The 25,383-nt window shown below is 40.1% G+C and overlaps 4 protein-coding genes across 7 annotated transcripts; 1 reads left to right on the top strand and 3 right to left on the bottom strand.

The window, feature by feature from the left end:
* hapstr1b (HUWE1 associated protein modifying stress responses b) lies at nt 1-6,048 on the bottom strand. Its single transcript, XM_077524016.1, has 4 exons — nt 5,564-6,048; nt 2,027-2,110; nt 1,592-1,867; nt 1-661 (listed from the first exon to the last, which is right to left on the bottom strand). Exons 1-4 carry the CDS (start codon nt 5,760-5,762, stop codon nt 423-425), a joined length of 798 nt encoding a protein of 265 aa, XP_077380142.1. The 5' UTR covers nt 5,763-6,048; the 3' UTR covers nt 1-422.
* Nucleotides 4,765-18,641, top strand: abcg2b (ATP-binding cassette, sub-family G (WHITE), member 2b). 2 transcript variants are annotated; one of them, XM_077524014.1, is made up of 16 exons: nt 4,765-4,915; nt 7,528-7,670; nt 8,643-8,702; nt 9,033-9,150; nt 9,223-9,378; nt 9,725-9,882; nt 10,783-10,934; nt 11,021-11,113; nt 11,240-11,391; nt 12,734-12,885; nt 13,847-13,936; nt 14,021-14,145; nt 15,530-15,684; nt 15,759-15,848; nt 16,788-16,840; nt 16,934-18,640. In XM_077524014.1, the coding sequence occupies exons 1-16, from the start codon at nt 4,880-4,882 to the stop codon at nt 17,079-17,081; spliced, it is 1,881 nt and encodes a 626-aa protein (XP_077380140.1). In that variant the 5' UTR covers nt 4,765-4,879; the 3' UTR covers nt 17,082-18,640. The 2 variants fall into 2 exon arrangements, with proteins under 2 accessions (XP_077380140.1, XP_077380141.1); XM_077524015.1 differs by lacking the exon at nt 4,765-4,915 and adding an exon at nt 5,439-6,324 and having other exon boundaries at nt 16,934-18,641.
* Nucleotides 18,642-19,671: 1,030 nt separating this feature from the next.
* Nucleotides 19,672-22,004, bottom strand: LOC144020915 (uncharacterized). The gene is made up of 2 exons (XM_077524825.1): nt 21,258-22,004; nt 19,672-20,235 (listed from the first exon to the last, which is right to left on the bottom strand). The coding sequence occupies exons 1-2, from the start codon at nt 21,630-21,632 to the stop codon at nt 19,822-19,824; spliced, it is 789 nt and encodes a 262-aa protein (XP_077380951.1). The 5' UTR covers nt 21,633-22,004; the 3' UTR covers nt 19,672-19,821.
* Nucleotides 22,005-22,641: 637 nt separating this feature from the next.
* Nucleotides 22,642-25,303, bottom strand: LOC144020594 (lipopolysaccharide-induced tumor necrosis factor-alpha factor homolog). Of its 3 annotated transcripts, none has more exons than XM_077524224.1 (5): nt 25,133-25,303; nt 24,283-24,372; nt 24,050-24,173; nt 22,982-23,103; nt 22,642-22,878 (listed from the first exon to the last, which is right to left on the bottom strand). In XM_077524224.1, coding segments are annotated over exons 1-5 (492 nt in total). In that variant the 5' UTR covers nt 25,134-25,303; the 3' UTR covers nt 22,642-22,723. The 3 variants fall into 3 exon arrangements, with proteins under 3 accessions (XP_077380350.1, XP_077380348.1, XP_077380349.1); XM_077524222.1 differs by having other exon boundaries at nt 22,642-22,841; nt 22,927-23,103; nt 25,133-25,295; XM_077524223.1 differs by having other exon boundaries at nt 22,642-22,841; nt 22,923-23,103; nt 24,060-24,173; nt 25,133-25,280.
* Nucleotides 25,304-25,383: the final 80 nt, after the last annotated feature.

Genomic DNA, 25,383 nt, shown 5'->3' with positions numbered 1-25,383 from the left:
CACACTTGTAGTTCCTTTATTGTCTTAAATGAGTTATCGTACATGGACATCCCCCCTGATCGATTTCATTACCTTTTTTTTCCTTTTTCGTCTTTACAATATTTACCACATATAGTAACAGCACCTACGTGTTTATTATTTACACACATTACATAAAGATTGTATCACAAAGCGTGTGTGAACTCAAAACCGAAAACTGGGGAGGGAGCTTCCGTGTGTAAATGTTACTTCCGATGTAAACATAAATAGTGCATACGTGTTGCTTGGTAACCAAAAGCAATGGGACACACGCACGCACGCACGCACGCACGCGCGCGCGCTCAAAAGGCCGATGACGGTTGTGTCGAAATGAAGTCTAGTATTTCACTCGTATTATACGTAGCAAAGAACTTTCAGTTCTCACCCGTGGCCGCTTTGGGCGTTCAGAGCATCCGATTGCGTTTGTGCGTGGGCGAGTCCGTGATGACGTCGCTGGCCCGCTTGCGGTTGGCGGCCGAATCCAGGTGGAGGGCCATCTCCTCGGCTATGAAGGTGTTCAGGTCCACGTCGTGGAGGCCGTTCCGGCGCCGGCCGTGGGCGGGCGCCACCGCCGGGTGGGTGGGCGAGGCGGGCGGCGGGCCCGACGAGCGCACCGAGATGCTGGCCATGGCGCCGCTGAGACCTGGGGGGATGGGGCGGGGCCAAGCTTGAGAACGCTTCTACACTTCTTGCTTTCTAGTATGAAACTCATGTCAACTAGTTATTATAGTTTCTGAATTTTCGTTTTAGTTACCAGTTTTTATTTTGTTTTTTTTAATTTAGCTATTTTTTAGCGTGGTTCTTTTAAGGTTTTTTTTTTTTTAATGCTTACTTTTTATGGAAGTCTGTTGCATTCACGTGAAGAATAATTTCTAATAATTTTCTGGGGGAGCTTTGGTTTTTGAGTCAATTTTTTTGCCATTTTTTTATTTATTTATTTTTTCTGTTTTACTGAATATTTTTTTCTGTCATACAAAAAATATTCAGAAAAACAGGAGGAAAAATTACTCAGAAATATAGGACAAAAAAAATTATTCAGAAAAATTACTCAGAAAAACAGGACAAAAATTATTCAGAAAAACGGGGAAAAAACCTTATTCAAAAAAAACATTTTCGCTATAATTATTGTTAGTTTTGGAAACATAAAATGTAGTTTCGTTAGTTTTGTTTTTTTAAAAAGCATTTTCGTTTTCATTTTATTTCATTAATGAAATAGTTTTTTTTTTTTTTTTTGTTAACTAATCTAACCTTGGCTGTCACGATCAAACATTTTTAGAATTTATTAATTTATTGATTATTCAATCAATTAATCAGATTCATTTTAATTTTGCATTAAAGTGTATTACAAAAGCATTTTTGCCCCCGGATTACTGTTTATTAATCAGTGATTGGCGTTTATGCATACTTCATATCCGTAGTTTATATATTTTTTTGATGAACATGAACATAATTAAACAAACATTCCGACATTTCCGAACGTTGCCGACAAGTTGAAGGAGGTCTGCGCCGTCGTGGGCGTGCTCACAGCCCACTTTTCCTCACGGCCAATGGAAGCGGCTGTACCCGTACTAACCGTGCAGGGCGATGGCCTCTCTGAAGGGCTGCAGGTCCGTCTCCACGGAGCTGCCCGTCTCGGGCGGCGGCGGCCGGCCGGCGGCCACCATGGCTCCCCGGGGCGGGGCCCGGACCGCCCGGGGAGGCGGGTTCTTGCCGCACAGGAAGCTGATGAGGTCCTCCCGCCGGATGGTTCTCCGCCGCTTCTTCACCCAGGCCATCACCTCCTTGTTGCGGCGCTGGTAGCCGATCTGGATCCCCAGGTCGTAGCTGCGCTGGCGGGCCTCCGTGCTTTCTACGCCACGACAGCAACAAAAAAAACAAACAACAATGACGCTTGCTCATGCTCACCACTCATGACATCATTCAACAGAATGTAAAGGATTTAAATGTTGCTTTCTGATGTGCGCATCCTGGCCAGCAGCAAATTATTTTTGACAATATCACGACTCACCTTTGTACATGTTCGTAACGGCAGTGGCTGCATTCTGGAAGGGAACCCAGAGGGAAAGGCCTTGTTGTTGCTGACATTCTCTGTCTGTCAATCACATTTCACACACACACAAAAAATATATATATATTGATTCACGCCATTAGTCTATTTGTTATCAGTCGCTTTTCAAAAATAATCACGATAGAGTCACTTCAGTCCAGTGATGGGAGTCGCTGAAAATGTCGTTGTGCCATTTGTCCACCAGATGGCGCCAATTCCATTTAAGCCAAGAAGCATCGAGTGAGCAAATGACCATGTTTGTTGACCACAAGTCACGTGTTGCACAAGCTCCTGACCTGAGCATGATACTGCTGTTACGGCAAAACCAAGCAAAAATATTTGCAGCTTAGAAGCACACATCTCGGGTCAATAGTTTACAAAATGTTGCCTCTATCTTAGTGGAAACTGGGAATTAACGTGCTTTTTTTTTTGCTTTTTTTTTTTTTTTTTTAAGAGACTCACAATTGGAAAAGCTGCTAAACAGGGAAAAAAAAAAAAAAGACTAGGTTGTTTTTTTAAGATACAGTTGGAAAAGCTGCTCAATACAGAAAAAAAAGGACTAGTTTTTTTGTTGTTTTTTTAAAGATATTCAGTTGGAAAAGCTGCTAAATACGGGGGGAAAAAAGAAGAAAGAAACACTAGTTTGTTTTTTTAAGATATTAACCGTTGGAAAAGCTGCTAAATAAAGAAAGAAAACTTTTTTTTAAAGATACAGTTTAAAAAGCTGCTAAATACAGCATAAAAAAAGACTAGGTTGTTTTTTTTGTTTTGTTTTTTTTAAAGATACTCATAGTTGGAAAAGCTGCTAAATACAGCAAAAAAACTAGTTTTTTTTGTTTTAAAGAGACTCAAACTTGGAAAAAGCTGCTAAATACATAAAAGAAAACAAGAAAAAAAAGACAATTTTTTTAAAGATAGTCACAGTTGGACAACCTGCTAAATACAGCAACAAAAAAAATATATTTTTAAGATACTCACAGTTGAACAAGCTGCTAAATATAGCCAAAAAAAATACTATTATTTTTTTTTAAGATAGTCGGAAAAAAACAAACTAGGTTGTTTTTTTTTTTTGTTGTTTTTTTTTGTTTGTTTTTTTAAAGATACTAAATACAGCAAAAAAAGGGCTAGGTTTTGTTTTTTTCCACCGTTGGAAAATCTGCTAAATAGAGAGAAAAAAAAAAGCAATTACTGCCACCCCCCCCACACACTTTTCTTTTGCTGTTATTCATGTAAGCAGGGCACAACAGCAGGGATAGCACCTACCTAACCCCGGAAAATATTTAAAAAATAAATAAATCAAAATGTGAATTAAGCTCTCAGCCCTAACAGACGACGACACAAAAAACCTGAAGTGTTTGTAGTTCCGCGTGAGCCACCATCCGTCAGTCCCAACGTCAAGTCGTGCGATTGTTTTTGTGGGTTACGCACAAACATCAAAACATCTGGAGCATCAGTAAGGCCAGCTCAAAGTCAGACCATGTTTAAGGCAAATCCTTTGCATTTAATCTCATCAAAAGACGAGCTGTCTGCGTTTACCGTAAACCCGCCTGGGTTTTGTTTCTTTCGTTCTCAAATGGGGTTTTTTTTGACCCATGAAAACCATACCGAGTTTGTTACAACAATATTTGATGCAATTACATTACTCATTTTCTCATCATAAAAATAAAAAAAATAAAAAATTGGACAACCCCAGTACTACGGCTGCACAATATATCGAAAAAATATCAATATCGTGATATTGCTCCTTGCAATATGCATATCGCAAAGACATGCAATAAGTTTCATATGGAATTTTATGCTTTTATTTGAATTTGACCAGTCAGCCGCTAACTAAAACGTGCACTGCCATCCAATACTTGATTATTGAGAGATAATTACAATATATTGAGTTTGCTTATTTCGCTGCATGAAAAAAATGTAATTCTTTCATTAGATAATAAAATGTCATTTCTTTAGGTAAATGTTAAATATAGCAATAATATCGTATCGATATTGCTATATTCACCAACTATAACGCATGATTTTCCAATAGCGTGCACCCTACCCAGTACTAAAATGTCAAATAAAATTAAAAAAAAAATAGAGATGAAACTTTGCATTCAATTAGGATGAAATCAACCAGGGTTTTTTTTTTTTTTTACTTTAAAAGGGATACTTGACTCATGGAGCCATATTCAGAAGCAAAAAGTTCATATTTTGTCCAGAATGAATTTGCTAACTTCCATTATTATTCATGTACAATTAATCCCTTAAAATAATGTTTTTTTTCTACTTGCATGTTTTTGCTTTTTGAATATTCATTATTCTATATTTTTAGTTTTAGCTTTAACCTCTTAAATTGACCAACCACTCACTAATGGATCTTTTTGCTGCACTTTTTTTTTTCTTTCGTCATGTTAGCTTTTCCGATGAGGAAAGGTTTGGATCTCGGACAAGCCAGACTCTGGAGTTTTTTTTTTGTTTGTTTGTTTTTTGTTAAGAGACCAGTGCTTATCTGCTGTTTTCAACTTCGTTATGTGATAGATGGTTGATAGATAGATAGATAGATAGATAGATAGATAGATAGATAGATAGATAGATAGTAGGAAGCAGTTGCTCATTTTAGGTGGGGGAGCATTATTATGAGTGTGCATTGTAATTTCTTCGATAAATATTCATTTTTCAATACATTGTTGCTTTTTTTTCTTTTTCTTGCTGTGCTTCATAAGAGCCGCACCCATTGTTTTTGGCTGTCAAGTGTATTCAAATGAAATTTAAAACGAAAGACGGAATGACCTTTAACTGTTCAACCTTGTCTTTTATTTTTTTATTTTTATGGTCTTGGTCTTCGTTATCAAGTCTTGGTCTCAGGTGAGTTCTGCTCTTTGCAAGTTAACCCCCCTTCTAATTTTTCTCAGATTGCAATGTTGGTAATCCAGATGCCTGCTGTGGTGGGTGGACTTGGAAAAGAAAGCCATTTGAATCTTGCCGATTAATGTATGCATGTCTGACCATAACGGTTTGCTATAATTCAAGTCACATAGCGCAGACTGGAAGGAGGGAGGGAGGACAAGAGCTGGCTAGTTACTCCTCAGCAGCTCATATGACCGCAAAGTAGCATTAGCTTAGCATCTAGGAGGAGACTGTCGAGGACTTAAAAACCTGCTTATCCATTATAGAAACACACTTTTGTAAATGTGTTTATTTTTAAAGTCCTTTTATTTCCGATTTACTGGCGTGGTTACACTTCCGTAAAAACAACTGTGGCCGGTTGAGGGGAGGGGGGGCTAACGGCTAACGTTAGCATCGAGCTACACCGGTTCCACGAGCACGGTTGTCGCGATTAAAAAAAACAAAAAACAAAACCGTTTATATCGCAATGATAGTTACAACATTAAAACAATATAGAATTATTTAGAGGCTGGCGTTCAGTTGAAGGCTGCTAAAAAGCGCCTAGCAGGCGTTAGCGGGGTGTCCTTTGTGTGCTCCCCCCTCCCCGCTTGTCATCACCGAGCATACCTTTGTAGAGCTGCGCCACCGCCGTGGCCGAGTTCTGGAAGAGGTGCCACAGCTTCTGTTGGTTCTGCTCCGTCTCCTCGTCGGCCAGCGGCTCGGTCTGCTCGGCGGCGGCCAGGCACTGGCGCTCCCACTTGGAGAACCAGTGCTCGGGGCCGTGCTCCTGGATCTCGGCTTCTCCCTCCTCCTTCCTTTCCTCCATGGCTAACGGGTTAGCCTCGAAGCTAGCCCGACCGACCGGCCGGCAGCTTGCTATGGACGATGTCTTCGTGGGGGGGGGTCCGTCTGTACTTGGCGGTTTTTTGTTTTGTTTGATACTTTGTGGGAGAGAATAATGTTCCACAGGCCTCTAGTGCGAAGAGGGAGGCTGCGGGCGGACGCGGATAATTACCGCTAGAGTCGCATTGTGTTTGTCGGCTAGTCCGCCCTACGTACACAATACATTACACACACACACCGCACCAGAATGACAACACAAGAATTTCTGCGTTTAACCCCGCCCCCATCTTCTCCGTCCCGGAATGCAATTGGCTACGGTGACGTCTCAACATGGTTCTCGGGGTTGAACAAGAAATCCGATTGGATAAACGGTGAGTCCAAGCAGAAAACGAACTCTGATTGGCCAAACGTGAAGGAAAAAAAAAACGACAACGGAACTCGCCTTTTTAATGAGCCGTTACTGCATTGTGTCCGGCGGGGGGCAGCAAAATCCAGTGGTAACCTGATATTAGAGTTCCACTGAACTCCCTCTGCTCATTGGAAATGTAAGCAGAAGACCTTCTTATTTATATGTAAAACGTATCTTTATAGAAAGCCTTAATGTCCAGGTGACGCCATGAGTGCGTGGTGCTATCACAGGAACGAAGACATGGGAGATTTTGTTGTACTAACCTTTTTTTTTTTTTTTCTCGAGCGAAAGTACGGTGTATTTCGTTTAAATTAGTGGCAAAAATACATATCTTTTTTTTTCGAACGTGAACTCAAACCTTTTGATGAACGCAACATCTTTATCGTAGTAAATTTTAAATTTTATAATGTAGATTTTCAGTAAAAGCTTGTGGCAACCCGGATATGACGTCAGACACATTCTTCTGCTGTAGTATTTATCGTAGCTTATTGTGCATTATCTTCACTTTTGTGGACTGACACAACGTGGAAGATGCTTTGAAACATAACTAACTAACTAACTAACTAACTAACTAACTAGGTTGACATTCTACATGACAATCTATTTTCTGAATTGCACTACCTCACTAACAAACTAACGTCCATCCATTTTCTTAACCGCTTATTCCTCACAAGGGTCACGGGGCGGGGGTGCTGGAGCCTATCCCAGCCGGCTTCGAGCAGTAGGCGGGGTACACCCTGAACTGGATGCTAGCCAATCGCAGGGCAACTAACTGACGTCATTCACTCAAATATAGTTTTATGGGTGCTTTGTCACTCACTCACTCACTCACTCACTCACTCACTCACTCACTCACTCACTCACTCACTCACTCAAAGACAGACCAGATCAAGTCTGTGCATGTGCTGTACTAATTAAAACAGTTTTCAAGCACTTTAATGAAGGCTAAAACAATATTAATTATTTTAAATGAAAGAAAATTCCATTAAACAGTTTGATGAGATGTGTTTTTGGGCCTGTGCTTGTTTGCCTAATGAAAAGTCCGCCCTGTGCCCAATAGAACATTATCATCGTTAAATTAATGCAGGTGAGTGTTTATGGTTTTATGTTTGTTATCAGATGATCATCTTTGGCTGCAGCGGATGAGATTAGACGTCGAGTGCATGGAGAGTTCAAGTTCACGCTGCCCTTTTTTTTTTTTTTTTTTTTTTTAATGCCCGAGAGTGAGGGAGAGTCCAAAGATGAGATTGTTTTTTATGGCAAGCGTGCACGTTTTTGTGTTTCCCCATGAAAACTTCCAACGCTTCCATTTGCTTGTCACATTTTGATCATGGCCAAGGGGCAGCAGGACGCGTTTGCCTTGGAGGATTACTTCCAAGAACGAGGACCCACGCTGACCTTCAGCAACCTGCACTACTGCGTCCAGGAGAGCAGATGGTGTCGAAAGAAAGGTCCGGAAAAGTACATCCTCAAGGATGTCAGGTAAAAGGCAAACATTTCCACATTGTGTTTAAAAAAAAAAAAAAAAAAAGCAATAAAAGTCGATTTCTTCATGTTTTGAAAATAAAATCAGTCATAAATTGAGCATTTTGTTCTCATTATTTATTTGTTTTAGTAGTAAACATAGCTGTCCAGCAACATGTTATTTAACCAAAAGAAATGTTTTTTTCTTGTGTGTTATTATTATTACTGCATGTAAGTTATTGCTTTCAAAAATACATTGCTAATACAAAACATGATTGCTCTCCAATAAAATTATAGATTTTGTTGATAAAACACCACTTGTGTGTGTATGTATTTTTTTTTAAAAATAATTCATTATGTACTACTATGATCATTTTATATATACATCAATAGCAAGTTATTGCTTTCCACCCAACTTTAATATGAATTAACAATTTAAACATTTTGAATGATATATTATGTACAATTGTTATTATTTTTTAGTTTCTGATACATTAATATTCAAAGCATGATTGCCATTAAAAAAAAATCAAATATTTATTATTCAAAAGAACAAAATATTTGTTTGTGTATTTAGATTAAACTGTAAATTATAATAATTGTTAAGTGTTATTTGAAATACAATACAGATGTTTTAAATTATTATGTATTACATATTTTTCAATTTATTTATTTATGCATCAACTAATATGTGTTAAATCAATAACATTTAATTCTGTTATTTGTATTTTTTGTTAATACATCAACTAATATGTATTAAATGAATAACATTTAATTCTATTGTTTTTTTTCATCACTTTAGGTACATAGAGAAATATGACTATGACATGATTTTCAGCATTTTATTTTAAACTTGGTATAACTTTACATAAATACATCTCATTATGTCAAATGTTAATGCTATGAAGCTATAACATGCCATTTCCAAAAAGAAATTAATATTGAATGAATGGACATTTGTTGTTGTTGTTGTTGTTGTTGTTGTTGCAGTGGCATCATGAGACCCGGGATGAATGCCATCATGGGCGCCACGGGAAGCGGTAAAACATCGTAAGAAGCGCAACTTTACGTACCTACCAATGTTATGTTTGTGTACAAGATTGTACACTTTTTGATGACTTGAACGAAATAGCAAAAAAAAAAAACATAAAAAAAAGCAGGTATGGATGCCATAAAATGTCAAATGTTTTCCTTTTATACATTTATCTTTCAACTTCAATGAAATCTTTGTAATTTTCACATAATTTGGCTTTCAATTTACTTTGTAAGAATTCAGCTTAGCATTCAGCGATTAGCATTCAGTTTTCAGCATTCCCACGCAAATTGTCTAGAAATTGCACTTAGTCTAGTTAATTTTAAAAGCTGTGTCATGACACTCAGGCTTCTGGATGTCATTGCTGGGAGAAAAGATCCCGCCGGACTGCGCCAAGGGAGCGTCCTAGTGGATGGCAAGGTTGTGACCTCCGACCTCAGGCTCAGTTCTGCCTATGTGGTCCAGGTACGTCACGAGTATGTCACACACGTACAATTTTGGTGGTGACGATCACACGGGTGCCGTGATTCCCATCAGGACGACATCCTGATGGGAACGCTGACCGTGCGGGAGAACCTCCGCTTCAGCGCCAACCTGCGTCTGGACCCCCAACGCCACTCGTCCGTCGACAAAAGCGGACGAGTGGACGCCATCCTTGACGAGCTGGGCCTGAATGACTGCGCCGACACCAAGGTGGGATGCGCTCGCCGGAGTGACAATTTGGTGGCGGAAAGTCGATGTAAATTTACAACCGCACAGAATATGTCTAAATACTTGCACAGCTGGTCTAACGCAATTTTGGGTGAATTTTATGATCAGGGCAGACGCAGACGGATTCTGAGCTGTGTCTCGGACATCATTCAGGAATTCGTTTTCCACATAAAGTAGTTCAGAGCTCAGTTCTATAGAGTTATAATAGTTTTGGAATTTTTATTAGTGATAGTTTTAATTTATGAGCTGTGATGAATGACTTATTGCCGCACATTATTATTAAAAATGCAGCCAAATGCCAAATGGTCTGGTTGGCGCTTGCGTGCAGATCGGGACGGAGTTCCTGCGCGGCGTGTCGGGCGGCGAGAGGAAACGCTGCAGCATCGGGATGGAAATCATCACCTCGCCCGCTCTCCTCTTCCTCGACGAGCCCACCACGGGCCTGGACTCCAACACGGCCAACTGCATCATCGCGCTGCTGCACAAGTACACAACCGTCGGACGGACGGACGGATGGATGCATGGATGGATGGATGGATGGATGGATGGATGGATGGATAGATGGATGGATGGATGATAGATGGATGGATGGATGATAGATGGATGGATGATAGATGGATCGGTGATAGATGGATAGATAATGGATGGATGGAAGATGGATGGATGGATGGATGGATGATAGATGGATGATAGATGGATGGATGGATGGATGGATGATGGAAGATGGATAGATGATAGAGGTATGGATGGATGGATGGATGGATGGATGATGGATGGATGGATGATGGAAGATGGATAGATGATAGAGGTATGGATGGATGGATAGATGGATGATAGAGGTATGGATGGATGGATAGATGGAGGGATGGATGATAGATGGATGGATGGAAGATGGATGATGGATGGATGGATGGATGGATGGATGATGGAAGATGATAGAGGTATGGATGGATGGATGGATGATAGATGATGGGTGATAGATGGATAGATGATAGATGGATGGATAATAGATGGATGTACGATAGATGGATATATGGATAGATCCATAGATGGATAGTAAAAAGTAATAACAATAATTGCAATGCAATAAAACAAAAATAAATACTATACAGTAAACCCTAAAATACAAAAAGAAAGAATAGTGCTAAAAATGTCATGTTTAATAAACCATTAAAAACAGACACGATCATATAAGAGTAAAAATCACTCTTCCCAAATGTTCTCTTACGGCCTTCTTCCAAAACGACAATGCAGGTTTCCCCTCAAAAGTCTACACGATGCTCCAAAATGACAACATGAAAACCGTGTGCTTGAGATTTTTTTTTTTGTCAAATTTAGAGAGAAAAAAAAACAAAAGTCCAATTATCTGCCGCGTTCCTCCTCCAGACTGTCCAGACGAGGCAAGACGGTCGTCTTCTCCATCCACCAGCCTCGCTTCTCCATCTTCCGCCGCTTCGACCAGCTGACGCTGATGCACAAAGGCGAGGTGGTGTACGCGGGGGCGGCCCCGCGCGCCCTCCGCTACTTCACGCGGCTCGGCAAGCGACACGCACGCCCATCGCGGAGCGACATCCCTTTTCTCGCCGTCGCCGCTAACGGCTAACGCTTTTTTTTTCCGTTTCAGGCTACCAAATCGAGTCCTTCGACAACCCGGCCGACTTCTTCATGGACATCACCAACGGCGAGGCGAAGTCCACGCTCGAGGAAATAAGCACAAGTACGCAACACGTGAAACAAAATTGTCACACAAAAAAAAAAAAAAAAAAAGAAAGTACGCTTGACTTCGGGTTTCGTTGTTTCTTACGCGTTTATGCGCACGTTATGATTTTTGACCTCCAACCAGGTGAGCTGAAGAACATCCTGGCGGTCAAGTATTTTCAGTCGCAGCTGTGCCAAGACATGCTGCGCGAGCTGGATCGCATCAACTGTGGCGCGGCGTACGAGGTCAAAGGTCAGGAAGGGGCGGAGGGTTACGCCACTTCCTTCCTCTACCAGGTCAGCCGTGCACACCCGCGACTCTCTGGAATTCAGCCAAAACAAATTTGGTAACAATTTATTAAAAAAAAATAATAAAATCTCTAGGACGATTTTGATTTTTTTTTTTAGATCACTGAAATTGCCGAAAAATGTGTTTTTGTTGGTCTACTCATATCCACCAAATTTTATGCTGCCAATTGAATTTTTAATTGAAGAATGTGATGGGATAAAAACAGCCTAAACTAGTCTCTACTAAGCAAAATGGTGGACTTTATGTATGGAATTTTTGATCGTTTTTGTCTGTCCTAATTGTCTGCCCTAATGACGATATATCGATATCGCGATAAATCGTGATACATTTGTCTGCCGTTAGATTACGCCTACGCAAGTATCGCAATATTTGTAGTTCATATACAGCCACTATAACGGTAACGTTGCTCATTACAATTACTTGGCGGGCCACTAGGGGGAGCTCCTCATAAGAGTGGCGGGGAAATGGACACAAGTCTTCAGGCGAAGAAGACTCACGTTCGTTTCTATGGAAAATGTGTATTATATCTTCAATGTTAACATTTTAAAACATATTTTATGTTTTGAGCACACCATTTCCGAGGAATATTAATATTGATTTAATTGGATTTAATATTTAAGACATTTTATTTATGTATTTATTTATTTACTTTTGCAGTGTTACACAAAAAAAATGTGTCAGTTTATAAAATTATACAATTGATTTAATTGGATTTAATATTTAAGTTAGTTTATTTATGTATTTATTTATTTAGTTTTGCAATGTTACACAAAAAAAATGGTGTCACAGTTTATAAAATGAAACAATTGATTATGTAACTGACTGACATGTTGCATGACAATAATGTTCAAGAAAGACACAAATTTGTTCACAGAAAGTAGTTTTTTTTTGTATTTGTTTAAAAAAAAAAGTGCTCACTGTAAAAGAAGACATCAGTTTTAATATTGTGTTTCAGTGACGGTACAAAAAATAAAAAACTTCTCATTGAAAAAACGTCAGTTTATGTCTTGGGTAGTTTTAACGTAGATTATCGTGGATTTATGACCAATATAATCGATCATCTCGGTATCATCATGAACAATCTCGGACAAGTTCGTATTTGAAGTAAAATGGCTAAAAAAAATATGAGCCCCCAATCGCCACTTGGCAGCAAAATGGCCGACTTTCTGTGTCTTCCCAGGCAGGCGTGGCTTATTGCCTACGTGAGCGCGTGAAGCCGGTCTGCCGCCTGCTTGGCTGCCCGTCCGACGAACCCCGTTTATGACCGTCATCGCGCCCGTAATAACGCCACTTTATGGTTTTGATGTGCTTGTGTTGTGCGTGCGGCAGATGCGCGTGGTGTGCGGCAGGACGGTGCTGAACACGCTGAGGAACCCGCAGACGTCGTACGCCCAGCTGGCTCTCAACATTTTCTTTGCCGTCCTGGTGGGACTCATTTATTTCCAAATGCCCTTAACGCTGCCCGAAGCTTTGCAGAACAGGTACGCTGCACATTCATCGTGACGACAATATGTATTATTTTCAAGTACTTTTGAATTCATTTGATCATAAACAACCAGTGCAATACCATGTGTAACTCATTGCACTTCTCATTGATATTGTGAATTTTTGGAACATTTTATTTATTTTATTTTTAATTTTATTTTTAATCAAAAAAATTTTTTTTTAAATTACTGTATTTAATTCGATGTTATGTTATACATATTATTGCTTATATTAATAATGATTGAATACAATATAATATTAAATATTAATATTCAATAATATATAACCAAATTACATGCAATATGATGTAATAAATAATTATTCCATGTGTCAAAACAATATGAGAACAAAGTCTTTCTTTTTTTTCTTTTTTCTTTCTTTTTTTTTGCAAAAGTTGTATTTTATGGAGAAACAATTTTAGATTTTCAGGTCAATTTTAAAAAAAAGTTATTATTTTTATAGCTTTGACTTTTTCTAGATAAAATGATGTAACATTTTGAGAATAGTCATATTTTTCTTTGATTTCCAATAATAAATATGAGATTTTATTAAGAAAGTCATTTAGAAAAAAAATAAATCTTGTAAATAATGTAATTCTTTTTTTTGTATATATTTTTTAGAGTTAATAATATGAGAATAAGGTCTCTTTTTTTCTAGATAAAATAATGAAATATTATGAGGATATATCTTTTTTTTTTCTTAAAAAGACTTATGAGAAAAAGTCCTATTTTTCTTACGTTATACAACTTAAAAGAAAATGAAAACGTTACATTTTTGGAGAAGCTACTCACATTTTTCTGTTTTAAAACTCATTTTGACAACATGTTGTCATAGCCAGAATTATCAGCAAGACATTTGTTTGTTTTTTGTTTTTTTTACGCTGAAAAAAATCTGTTAATAAGCTAAGGTCAATAATAAGAGCGCACCGATTGCGACAACTCCATCTTCTTTGGGCAGGAGCGGCGCCTTCTTCTTCCTCATCATCAACATGGTTTTTGGGAATCTCTCCGCCGTGGAGCTCTTCATCAACGAGAGGGCCATCTTCATGTCAGACAACGTTTTCAAACATTTGCTTCCATTTGGATGAGGTGGCGGGAAAAGCTCATTTTTTTGCTTCTTTTTGTTGCGCAGCCACGAAAACTCCAGCGGTTACTACCGCACGTCCGTCTACTTCCTGTCCAAGATCTTCGCCGACCTCATCCCCAACCGCATCGTTCCCATCTTGATCTTTTCCGCTATCGCCTACTACATGATGGGTAATCGAACCAATGTGCACGCAAAAAAACTTGTGAACTCATTCCAGCAACCCCCTTCGCTCCCCGGCTGTTTTACTGGATTTGGACCGCTTTTGCAAGGCCCACAGAATATTGCGTTATATTGCTATAAAATCATGGAACCTACCAAAAGAAAGATTAGAGTCTCTTCTTTTATCAGGAAAAAAAAAGTGTATTTGTGTCTGTTTCCGTTTTGCAGTAATTAACATTACAATTCTGCTAAGTTTCATCGATATTCACATTCCAACAGTCAAAAAGAGCTTGTTGCAACAAGGCCCTGGTTGATCTCTTATACTCTGCTGCCACCTACTGGCCATTTTTTGTAATAACTACCATTGCTTTACGCCACCTCTTGATGTCAGAAGCTGCATCAAAGCCTTCTATATGTTCTTGCATAAAAAAAAACGTCTAAATACGTTTTGGGGAGTGAAGGACAAAGTATCAAAAAACGTGTTTACACGTTTTTGGGTTTGAATGAGTTGATGGGTTGATCTCTTATACTCTGCTGCCACCTGCTGACCGTTTTTGTAATAATTACCATTGCTTCAAATGTCCTCTGCAGTTGAGAGGCTGCGTCAAAGCCTTCTGTATGCTCTAGCATAAAAAAAAAAAAAAAAAAAAAATCATGAACATGTCTTTGGGACCATGGTAATATTAAAAAATAGAACGTATTTATACGTTTTTGGGAGCATATGAGTTAATTTCTCCACCTCAATGGTGGAAAACGTTTTAAGAAATATTGTTAAATTTGTGGTTAATCAATTTCAATTAATGAACCAGTAGAATTGCCGTCCATTATTAATGTATTTATTAAAGTGATACTTTACTTATTTAACCCATTAGAGCAATAAAAAGTTAATATTTTGTCTATAATTTGATATCTTCATTATTTTTCATCTACAATTAGTACCTTTACAAAGACATTTTGCAACTTGCCTTCGACTGATAAATGACGTCACAAAGGCTCAGGTAACCAATCACAGCTCAGCTTGTGAATGTCACATGACCAAACCTAGAAAACAAGCTGAGCTGTGATTGGTTACCTGAGCCCTTGTGATGTCATTTTCAGTCGACGGCAAGTTGCAAAATGTGTTTGTAAAAGTGCTAATTGTACGTGACAAATAATGAAAGTATCAAATTAATTATAGACAAAATATTCACTTTTCGTTGCTATAATGGGCTAAGTAATAAAATGACATCACATGACAACAATTACATTACAACATGAAAGCAAAATGAATGACATTCAAACAAAAATTGGCACCAGAATTATTTTTTATTTTTATTTTATTTTTTTTTATTTTTGTGGATTATTCTCCAATGTAAAATGAACAAGACGAATGTTGACCGTCTGGATTGTGCGCAGGCCTCAAGTCGGCATTGTCGGCCTTCCTGAGCTTCGCGCTGACCATGTCCTTGGTCAGCCTGGCGGGCGTCAGCTTGGCCTTCCTGGTGTCGGCCAGCGTGTCGTCCTTCGCCATGGCCAACATCCTCATCGCGCTGCCCTTCGTCTTCATGATGGTTCGGTCCCAGCGCGCTGAAGCTGTTTGCTCCATGGCGACGTCTTACTTTTTTTTTTTCTTTTTTTTTTGCAGGTGTTTGGCGGCTACCTGGTCAACCTCAACGCGATGCTCAGCTGGCTCTCTTGGCTCAAGTGGGTCAGCATCTTCAGATATGGACTCAATGTAAGCGCACAGCTCGCAAGCCCCACTGGTCTAAATCGGGGTTTTTAAATTATAGTTTTGGAATTTTTTCATTTTAGTTAGTTTGGATTTTGTTTTCTGTTTTTTTTAAATTGAGTTTTAATTAGTTTTCAGGGTGGTTCTGTTAGTTTTTATTAGTTTTAGTTATTTAATAAATGCTTCGTTTTAGTTTAGTTTTAATTAGTTTCAGTATTATTTTTTTTTATTTTTTTTATTTTTATTACTTGTGCGCAGTATTAAAAAAAAACTCCATGAGAGTGATGTCATCTGAAGGTGCTTTCCTATTGGCTGTTGCAAGATGTTTCTGGGTGACACACTTTCAAACGTCATTATTCCGGTTAATATAAAAAAATAAGTCTATTTAAAATCACATTTAAAATTAGCCCCAAAGGCTCTTGCATTAAATTAATTACGAAATAGCCTACTAAAATGAAGGACTTTTTTGCTATAATTATAGTTAGTTTTAGTTTAGTAAACATAAAATGTAGTTTGTTAGTTTTCGGGGTTTTTTTTTTTTTTTTTAAGCATTTTCGTTTTTATTTTATGTCGTTAATGAAATTGTTTTTTGAATTTTAAATTTCATTTTTTTTAAGTTATTTTTAGTTAACTAAAATAACCTTGGTCTAAATACGGTTAAATATTGCGTTAGTGGAATATGAGTTAAGCAACAAAATCCAGGAAATGATGTACTGTATGCACAAAGTTAAGAAGTGATCGGCCAAAAGAGGGCGCCAAAACAACAAATATGTAGCAGTCGAACGGTCCATATCAAGCTAAATGAATCTAACGATATAAATGATGAGAATTTTGTCTACGACAGACGTTGTAAACATTAGAAATAGACTGGAAATAATCACAAAGTAACTGTGATGATCTTTCCTTTCGAGTTAAAAATCAGTACCTCTTTTTCCCGTCCGCCAGGCTGCGTTCATCAACGAGATGGCGGGACAGTTGTTCTACACCAACAGCACCACGTGAGGAGAACCGCAACGCGAAATCCGAAAACTGCCGAACCCACAAATTCATTATCGACTCTCATTTGTGCTCTTTTTTCTTTTTTTTTCAAGCATCCCGGGCGAGTTGTTCCTCCGCAGTCAGGACATCGACTACTCCACGTGGGGCTTCTGGCAGAACCAGGTGGCTCTTCTGGGGATCATCGCGGTTTGCATGGTCCTGGCCTACGTCCAGTTGCGCAGGATCAACCGATGGAAGTGATGCACGGTCTTTGATTGGGACCCAGGTGAAAATTGGTGCATTTTAGGGTGCCCTCAGTACAGCCCCCATGGCAAATCTGTAAAAATTAGCCACTGAGGTTTCACCAGCAGACGTCAACTCATTTGATCCCAAAGACGTGTTTATACGTTTTTTGTTTTGGGGTGTGTTTTTTTTTTGTGCTAGAGCATACAGAAAGCTTTGATCCAGCCTCTTAACTTAAGAGAACGCTTGATTCAATTGTAGTTATTACAAAAAAATAGCCATCAGATGGCAGCAGAGTATAAGAGATCAACCAGGGCCATGTTGCAAAAAACTGTTTTGATAATGATGAAACTTAGCTATATTCCAATGCTAATTGCTGCAAAACGAAAACAGATAAAAACATACTTTTTTTCACCCCTGATAAAAGAAGAGATGCTAAGCTTTCTTTTGGTAGCTTCCATGTTTTTATAACAAATAGAACACAATATTCTGTGGGCCTTGCAAAATCGGTCAAAAATCCAGTATAACAGCTGGGAGTGAAGGGCGCTTCAGTCAAAATGGCTGCCAGTCAATTAGTTAAATTGGCTGGACAAAACAACCCGCCAAAAAGTCTCAAGGACCCATGCCTGAGCCAAAACAGGAAGTCCTTTATTTTGGTTTGAAGCGGACATTTTGGATTTGAAATCCACTAAATTGGAGCGGAATTGAGTGGACAAGTCTTTTAATACAAGGCACACACAAAAATATATATATATATATATATCAATGACCCATGCTTAAACTTGAACACAAAGTCAGATATTTTGCTTTGAAGAAGCCATTTTGGGACTAATTCCATAAAATGGCGGACTTGAAAGTTAGAAAAAGTTAACCCACGACATCAGTTCCACCAAACTGACCCAAAATTGTTGGTCGTAACAGGATTCATAAAAAAAAGTGTCAAAGCTCGAAGTTGAAGAGGAAGTCGGCAACAGTGCCACCAATCGGCATGAAATTTATAACAGGACACACAAAAAACTATGACCCTTGCCAAAAATTGAACAGGAAGTCGACCATTTTGGTTCTAAAAAAACAAAACAAATGTTGAACGAGCTCATTTCGCACCCTGCCCACACGTGTTTCAACATTTGACTGCAAGGCGGATAATCGTCCCGCTTCAAGCACGGGGAAGGCGAGCGTGCGCTAATCCGAACGTCTAAGACCTTACAAAGCTTCTTAATCGTGACAGAAGACACATCAGCCGCCGTAGCGTGGAAGACGTTTTATTGAGTCGTCGAGGCCTCCAACGCTAAACAGGAACAAGGGAAACCTTTCACACGACAGCGATATCACATCGTTGGAACTATCTTGTAAAAGCCATTATTTGGGCAGTTATATATATTACATTTGGGAATTTTTATTATTAGCATGTGTGCTTTATTGATATGTTTTATGTATGCAGGGAAAGGTGGAGAGGTTTATTTAAAAAAAATAAAAAAAAGATCTATTGTTGCTGTCTAAGTCCAACCCAAGACACGCTTAGGACCGCCCCCCTCATTTGAATAACATTTCCACTTGGCAGTATGGACTATAACTGCCAAAATTAAAAATAAATGACAAAATAAATAAAATGACTAAATTAAAAAAAAAAAAAAAGACTAAAAGTGAAAATAAAAACGGTTATAAAAAAATATATAATTCAAAAATTCAATATAAATACATTTGTAATTAATTTTTAAATTATATATTTTTTATTAAAAATATCCATCCATTTTCTTGACCGCTTATTCCTCACAAGGGTCGCGGGGGGTGCTGGCGCCTATCTCAGCTGGCTCTGGGCAGTAGGCGGGGGACACCCGGGACTGGTTGCCAACCAATCGCAGGGCACACAGAGACGAACAACCATCCACACTCACAAGCACACCGACGGGACAATTTGGAGCGCCCAATCACCCTGCCATGCACGTCTTTGGAATGTGGGAGGAGACCGGAGTACCCGGAGAAGACCCACGCGGGCACGGGGAGAACATGCAAACTCCACCCAGGAAGGTCCGAGCCAGGACTCGAACCGGAGACCTCAGAACTGGGAAGCGGACGTGCTAACCACTAGACTACCGTGCCGCCCATTAAAAATATATATAATTCAAAAATTAAATGTAAATACATTTGTATTTAATTTTTGAATGTTTTCAGTTTTATACATGTTTTTGTTTTGTTTTTATTTACATGTATATTTATTTTTTTTTAATATAATTTTCGAATTATATATTTTCTATATCAGTTTTGATTGTAACTTTTTTTTTAATTTATTTAGTTATTTTTTAATTTTGGCAGTTTTGGTCTTCCATTAAAGGGATACTTGACTTATTTAGCCATTCTTGGCAGTCAAACAATATTTTGCCTATAATAAATTTGATATTTTCATTATTTTTCCATGTACAACTAGTACCTTTAAAAACACATTTTGCAACTTGCCGTCGACTGGAAATGACATCACGAGGGCTCAGGTAGCCAATCACTCAGCTTGTGAATGTCACATGACCAAACAGGTGAGCTGTGATTGGTTACCTGAGCCCTTGTGATGTCATTTTCAGTCGACAGAAAGTTGCAAAATGTGTTTTTTTTTAAAAGGTACTAATTGTACGTGAAAAATAATGAAAGTATCAAATTAATTATAGACAAAATATGAACTTTTTATTGCCATAATGGGCTAAATAAGTGAAATATCCCTTTAACTTGCCGCCATGGGCTTGAAGCCAAGCGTAGCGTTTCAAAATTTTCAGAAGCTCTTGACACTCGCGCTCTTCCCGTGTCCAACCGTAACGGGCGCGTTCTCCAGCCCCCGCAGCCACTCGGTGCACTTGAGCACCACCCGCTGGTCCACGGCGCCGTCGCGCTGCTCGCCGTCGTCCTCGTACTCCACGTCGTCGTAGCGGTGGCGCTCGTTCAGCAGGGACACCTTCACCATGGAGCTCACGTCGCAGCGAGTCCTGACCAGCGCCGACGCCCGGCCGCGAGACCGCGGGGACGGGGACGGGGACGAGTGCGGGCCCCTCCGGGCTCGCCTGGAGTCCGGGACGCTTCCGGAAACGATGTTATTGTTGTTGCGCCTTTGGAGCAGCAGGACCGCCTCGGGTGTTAGGGTCAGCGTGAATCGGGTTTCCTCTGGGCGGGCTTTGCCTCGGGCTCTCACCTGGTGGGTTGGAAATGGGGAGTGGAGTAAGTAGTTGTTAAGGTTTCAGATAAGGGTTAATGTTTTAGATTTGGATTTCCTCATCTAGCCTTCCCTCCTTCCTCTCTTTAGTTTTTCCTCTGGTCTCTTGAGATCTCTTTAATTTGTTGGAATTTTAGAGGTTTCTGAGGTTGGCGTCAGACTCTGATTTTGTAACCATGTGGAAGGCAGGAAGTGTTTGGTCGGTGCTGGATTTCACTTTGATTTATCTTTCTTTTCTGACTTTTTCCTCTGGTCTCCTGACCGTCTGAACCTCACGACTCTGGCGAGACTCTGAAGTATCCGGTAATGGGATTTTTGTTAGGTTTTAGGTGAATTAATGAGTATAAATTTACATGTATTTGCATACACGCACACATACATGTAAGAAAAAAAATTGGGATTTACTGGACACGCACAGGAACAACATAATCTGCTGACAAAAAAAATAAATATACAGGGGTAAAATGTTTGTCCCAACTAAAACATTGACAGTTTTTGTTGACTAACACTCGATTAAATTATTCTGTTATGTGCTAAGGTTGGATCCCCAAAAACGCATGCACACAAATAAGATTTTAACTAATCATTCACATCGAGGGACGTGGACCAAACTCGACTAGACGAGAAACAACGAGAGTTGCACAGAGGAACAGAGGTAATAATCCGACAAAAACACACACTTCTCAGACAGCGAATCGATCTGATTGGTTGTGGCGAGACATGCGGGTAACAGGACTGACATGGAATTATCTGATTGGCTGTTGACCAGATAAAGAGATTAAAGATTCCTGACATCACACAGCTTCTGACATCACATAGCGCACCACCAGTTGAAACCGGATGCCGATTACATCAGTTCAAAACAGACACATGACAAATGGACTAAATAAAAACGGGCTGAGGTCGACTATGATAAAAACTAACAAGTATGATTGAAACTGGGGTTACACAAGTCATACATCTTTTAATATGGGTTAGATCTTGAAATGATATTTTCTGACCTGACGGGTCTTGGGTAAGGACTCCCCAGACCTGGGGGCGAGGATGCGCTCCGGCGGCCCCCCGCCGGACGAGGGGCCCTTCTTCCTGGACGACTCCGGCAGCCCTGCGGCGGCCGCCGGCAGGTGGCTCTTCTTGCCCAGCTGCTTGAGGTTGGACGCCAGGCGCTCCTTCACCGAGGCGCCTTCTTTCGGGGGCGGCGTCTTGCCCGCTTTGCCGTCCGGTGCGGCCACTGCCGCTGGCACGACGGACGCGGGCGGGACGAAGGGCATCTTGGACACGCACAGGAACAAGTAGGCCAGGAGCTCGGTCTTCCGCCGGAACCTCAGGAAGGGCGCCAAGAAGGAAGTGAGGAAGCGGCGAGCGTCCCGGGCCATGCGGCGGGGCTCGCTGGGACGCAGCCTGGCCGAGCGCAGCGTTTGCGAGCGAGATCCGCGTGCCGCCTTATAGACCAGCTCAGGCTCAGCCCGCCGGAAATAGACGCAAACTTGTAATCCGCCTCAGTCGGCGTGATCCAGTGAGGGACGCACGTTTGCAAAAATGAAAGCGCAGGTGGTTGCGGATGATAGGGTCGAAGGTCACTCGTACGGTTTGGAATGTGCTTTCGAGCCAGGGTTAAGGTTTCGAATATTTTTTTTAAATCAGTGGGAAGTGCAATGTCTAAGTGCATCACTGCCTGTTCAATGGGTTGTGGAATCAAAAACACCCACTAACTGTGGCCAGCAGATGGCAGCATTGTATATCTTTTTCAAGGGGCTGCGGGTGTACGGAATTACAACATGACGGAATCTGACGAAATAGAACGTTTTCAAGGATGACTGGAACGATCAAAGTAGGGGTGGGAACCTCTGGATACTTCACGATAACGATTATCTCACAATATGACGATACCGCGATTAGCGATATATTGCTCAGGTAATAAATCGACGAAAAACAAATCTATAGCACGTCCGCCTCCCAGTTCCGAGGACTCGGGTTCGAGTCCAGGCTCCGGCCTTCCTGGGTGGCGTTTGCATGTTCTCCCCGTGCCCACGTGGGTCTTCTCCGGGTACTCCGGTCTCCTCCCACATTCCAATGAAATGCATGGCAGTTTAATTGGTCGCTCCGAATTGTCCCGAGGTGTGCTTGCTTGTTTGTTTCCGTGTGCCCTGCGATTGGCTGGCGACCAGTCCAGGGTGTCCCCCGCCTACTGCCCAGAGCCAGCTGAGATAGGCGCCAGCACCCCCTGCGACCCTTGTGAGGAATAAGCGGTCAAGAAAATGGATGTTTCAAGACAATTTTCAACCACGTTTTTAAGGTTTCAAAGGAGGGTTTTAAGCCTATGTTAGGGTTCCAAAGTAGAAGTTCAAGTCCAGGTTAGGGTTTCAAACAAAAAGTTACAACAAATTCCCCAATATAAACATTTATTGACGAGTTTTAAAAATCGGATTAAAAATGTGGAAAAAAAAGAAAAAAAAAAGTCGAGTTTTCACTGATAGCAGCTCCTGCGATGCACGTGAAGAAGGCGGTGACATCGAGGGCAGCAGTGATGCGCGTCTTTGAAATGATTCACCAGGAACGGAAGCAGACAGCAGCCCAGCACCAACCTGAAACGTGACGTCATCGTCACTCGTCGTGCCCACCCTGCACGTGGAAAAGTGAGAGAGAAAAACAAACAAGTCGCTCACCCACACAGCACGAAGAGCACGCACATGGTCCATGCGTACGTTCCGGCTCGGTAGCGCACCCTGGTGGTCACCTGGGCCCGGCAGGAGGGACATGACGTCACAGCGGGGGAACGGCGCAAGTCGCCGCCGTCGAAGCTCACGACAAACGTGGGTACGGGGGTTACCGCGGGGGACGCGAACACTACATGAGAACGCAGAAAGATCACAAGCGAGAAAAAAAAGTTAAAAAAAATAAAAAATAAATAGATATATCATTAGGTACACCACATTATACTGTACTGTGTGTCGCCCTTCATCCGGGCATTTCTGCCATTTCCCCACAATGCAATTTCATTTCCACGTCGTATTGCATTTGCCTACTATAGCATACAAAGCAGGCATATTGTTATAGTAGTCAAACATTGTTATAGTACAAATCAAAATCATCCTCACAAATCAAATTACAACTATCGAAACTGACCGTTTCGATGAGTGCGGTGTTTCAACGTGGAAAAATGCTGCATTCGGGGAAGTGGGAAATCTGACTTTACCCACTCAGTTCCGACCTCAAAGCGTTTGAGGCAAATGTGAATAAACAACGTGATTTGGAATTATTGCGTTGACCAGAACATCAAAAGAATTTATCGGAATCAGACTCGAAATTGTTTGAATTTGCCTCAAACGATTTGAGGGCAGAACTGAGATACACAGTGGGATATTTCCGACTTCAAAACGTTCTCGAATGCAGCATAAGACCGCCATTTTAACTTGTGACATAATTTCGGAATTGTCAAAGTGTTTTGTCCAACAAACAAACAAACAAGGGTTGGCTCCGAAAAAAAAATCATTTTAATTGCAATAATACCCAAAACCCATAATAAAATTACAACTTACATTCCATAAACATAATTATTTTTTTTTAGATTTCTTTTAAAGTATAGAAAATAGTCAGAAGTCTCCTTCTGAAAGAATCGTTTCACTTTTTTCCCCTAACTTGTTAAAAAAAAAAAATACACCAAGTTAAACAGGAAATGAAAAACTAAAATCAATCCCTGTCAAAGCAACACCTGTGTCATATTTTGGTTCATGCAGTCACAACGAATTTTTTTTTGTGCGTGTAGTTGTATTCAAAATGGAGGAAAGTTAACCTGCAGATACCTTCAGGGGGTGATTTGGTCCCCCCAGTTGCAAAGTCAAACGAAGAAGAAGCAGAAGGATGTCGAAGGGGCGAGCGGATGTGATATATCCTCACCTGGTGCCCTATTTTGTCATCTGCACACACACACACATCATCATCATTTGTCATTAATTTCATAGTTTAAAAAAAAAAAACATTATTGTAAGGCACTCAGAGAATGAATGGATGGAAATATTTATTTACCTGGTGAGTAGTAATGTGGTGGGGCTGGGAAGGAATCGCCTCGGTGGGAAAAGGATTCCATGCTGACCAGCTGTGGAGGAGTCGCGTTCACTTGCAAAACAAACCAGGTGACAAGCAAAGAGGCTAATTGGTTTGTGCACTCTTGATTGACTTGTTACCCAGAATTCAACAGTCCCGGAAACAAACTAAGTTTTTTTGTTGCATTGCCAAATACATCTAAAAATTAACAAATGTCTAAAAAGAATATTTAAATGTGTTCCAATTACATTATTTATTGATTAGTAATATTAAATGCTCAAAATGTCCCTCTTCCAACGTTGCAACAGTCCTCAAACTTAAAGGCTCAACTCCTTGAAGTTAGTGTAGTATCAACTTAGCCAGGGGCGGGGTTCCAAAGTTTGGATTTCTTTAGGGTTTGGAGTTAAGAGGTTCATAGTATTGGAGAGGGATTTTAAGGTTTCAAATGGGAGTTTGAAGCCAGGATTAGGGTTTCAAACCACGGAAGTGTTTCAACGTTTGGGTCTCTTGCATCCTGACTTCTACCTTACTTTTCTTTTTTAAAATCAACTTTATTCAACCACATAGAATAAGTACGAAATAGTATACCTGAAATAAACAAAATGAAATATTATATATTATTAGTATACTAGTGTACAACATTAACATTAAACATTAAAAACAAATCAACACCACAAAAATAAAATAAATAAATAAATAAATACTGCCAGGGGTTTAATTATACATCCAAATAACTTAATTATTATTATTTTGTTTATTTATTTAGTTTTTACACTTGTTGACAGAGCCTTCCTGTTATGGCAGTCATTTATAAGTCTAATGTTTAACTTACTTTTCGCTCATTCCATTCTTGCTTTCTGGTTCCTTCATCCCTTCCAATTCTTGCCTACCTTCCTTATTTACTGGCGTAGGTTCGCCCTTTTATACGATGTTTGATGCCCTTAGTGCTCCATCTTTACTCCCGTCTCTTTTTCAATCAAATTTACTTACAATTTTATTTTGACCCCCTTCGGCCACCGTACACCCTTTAATGTCACGTGAAATAAATTTAGCAGCCATTTCCTGTATGACGTATGGCTGCAA

The sequence above is a fragment of the Festucalex cinctus genome, chromosome 6 (assembly GCF_051991245.1).
Source record: "Festucalex cinctus isolate MCC-2025b chromosome 6, RoL_Fcin_1.0, whole genome shotgun sequence".
Taxonomy (NCBI): Eukaryota; Metazoa; Chordata; class Actinopteri; order Syngnathiformes; family Syngnathidae; genus Festucalex; species Festucalex cinctus.
This window is presented reverse-complemented; position numbering and strand designations above follow the sequence as displayed.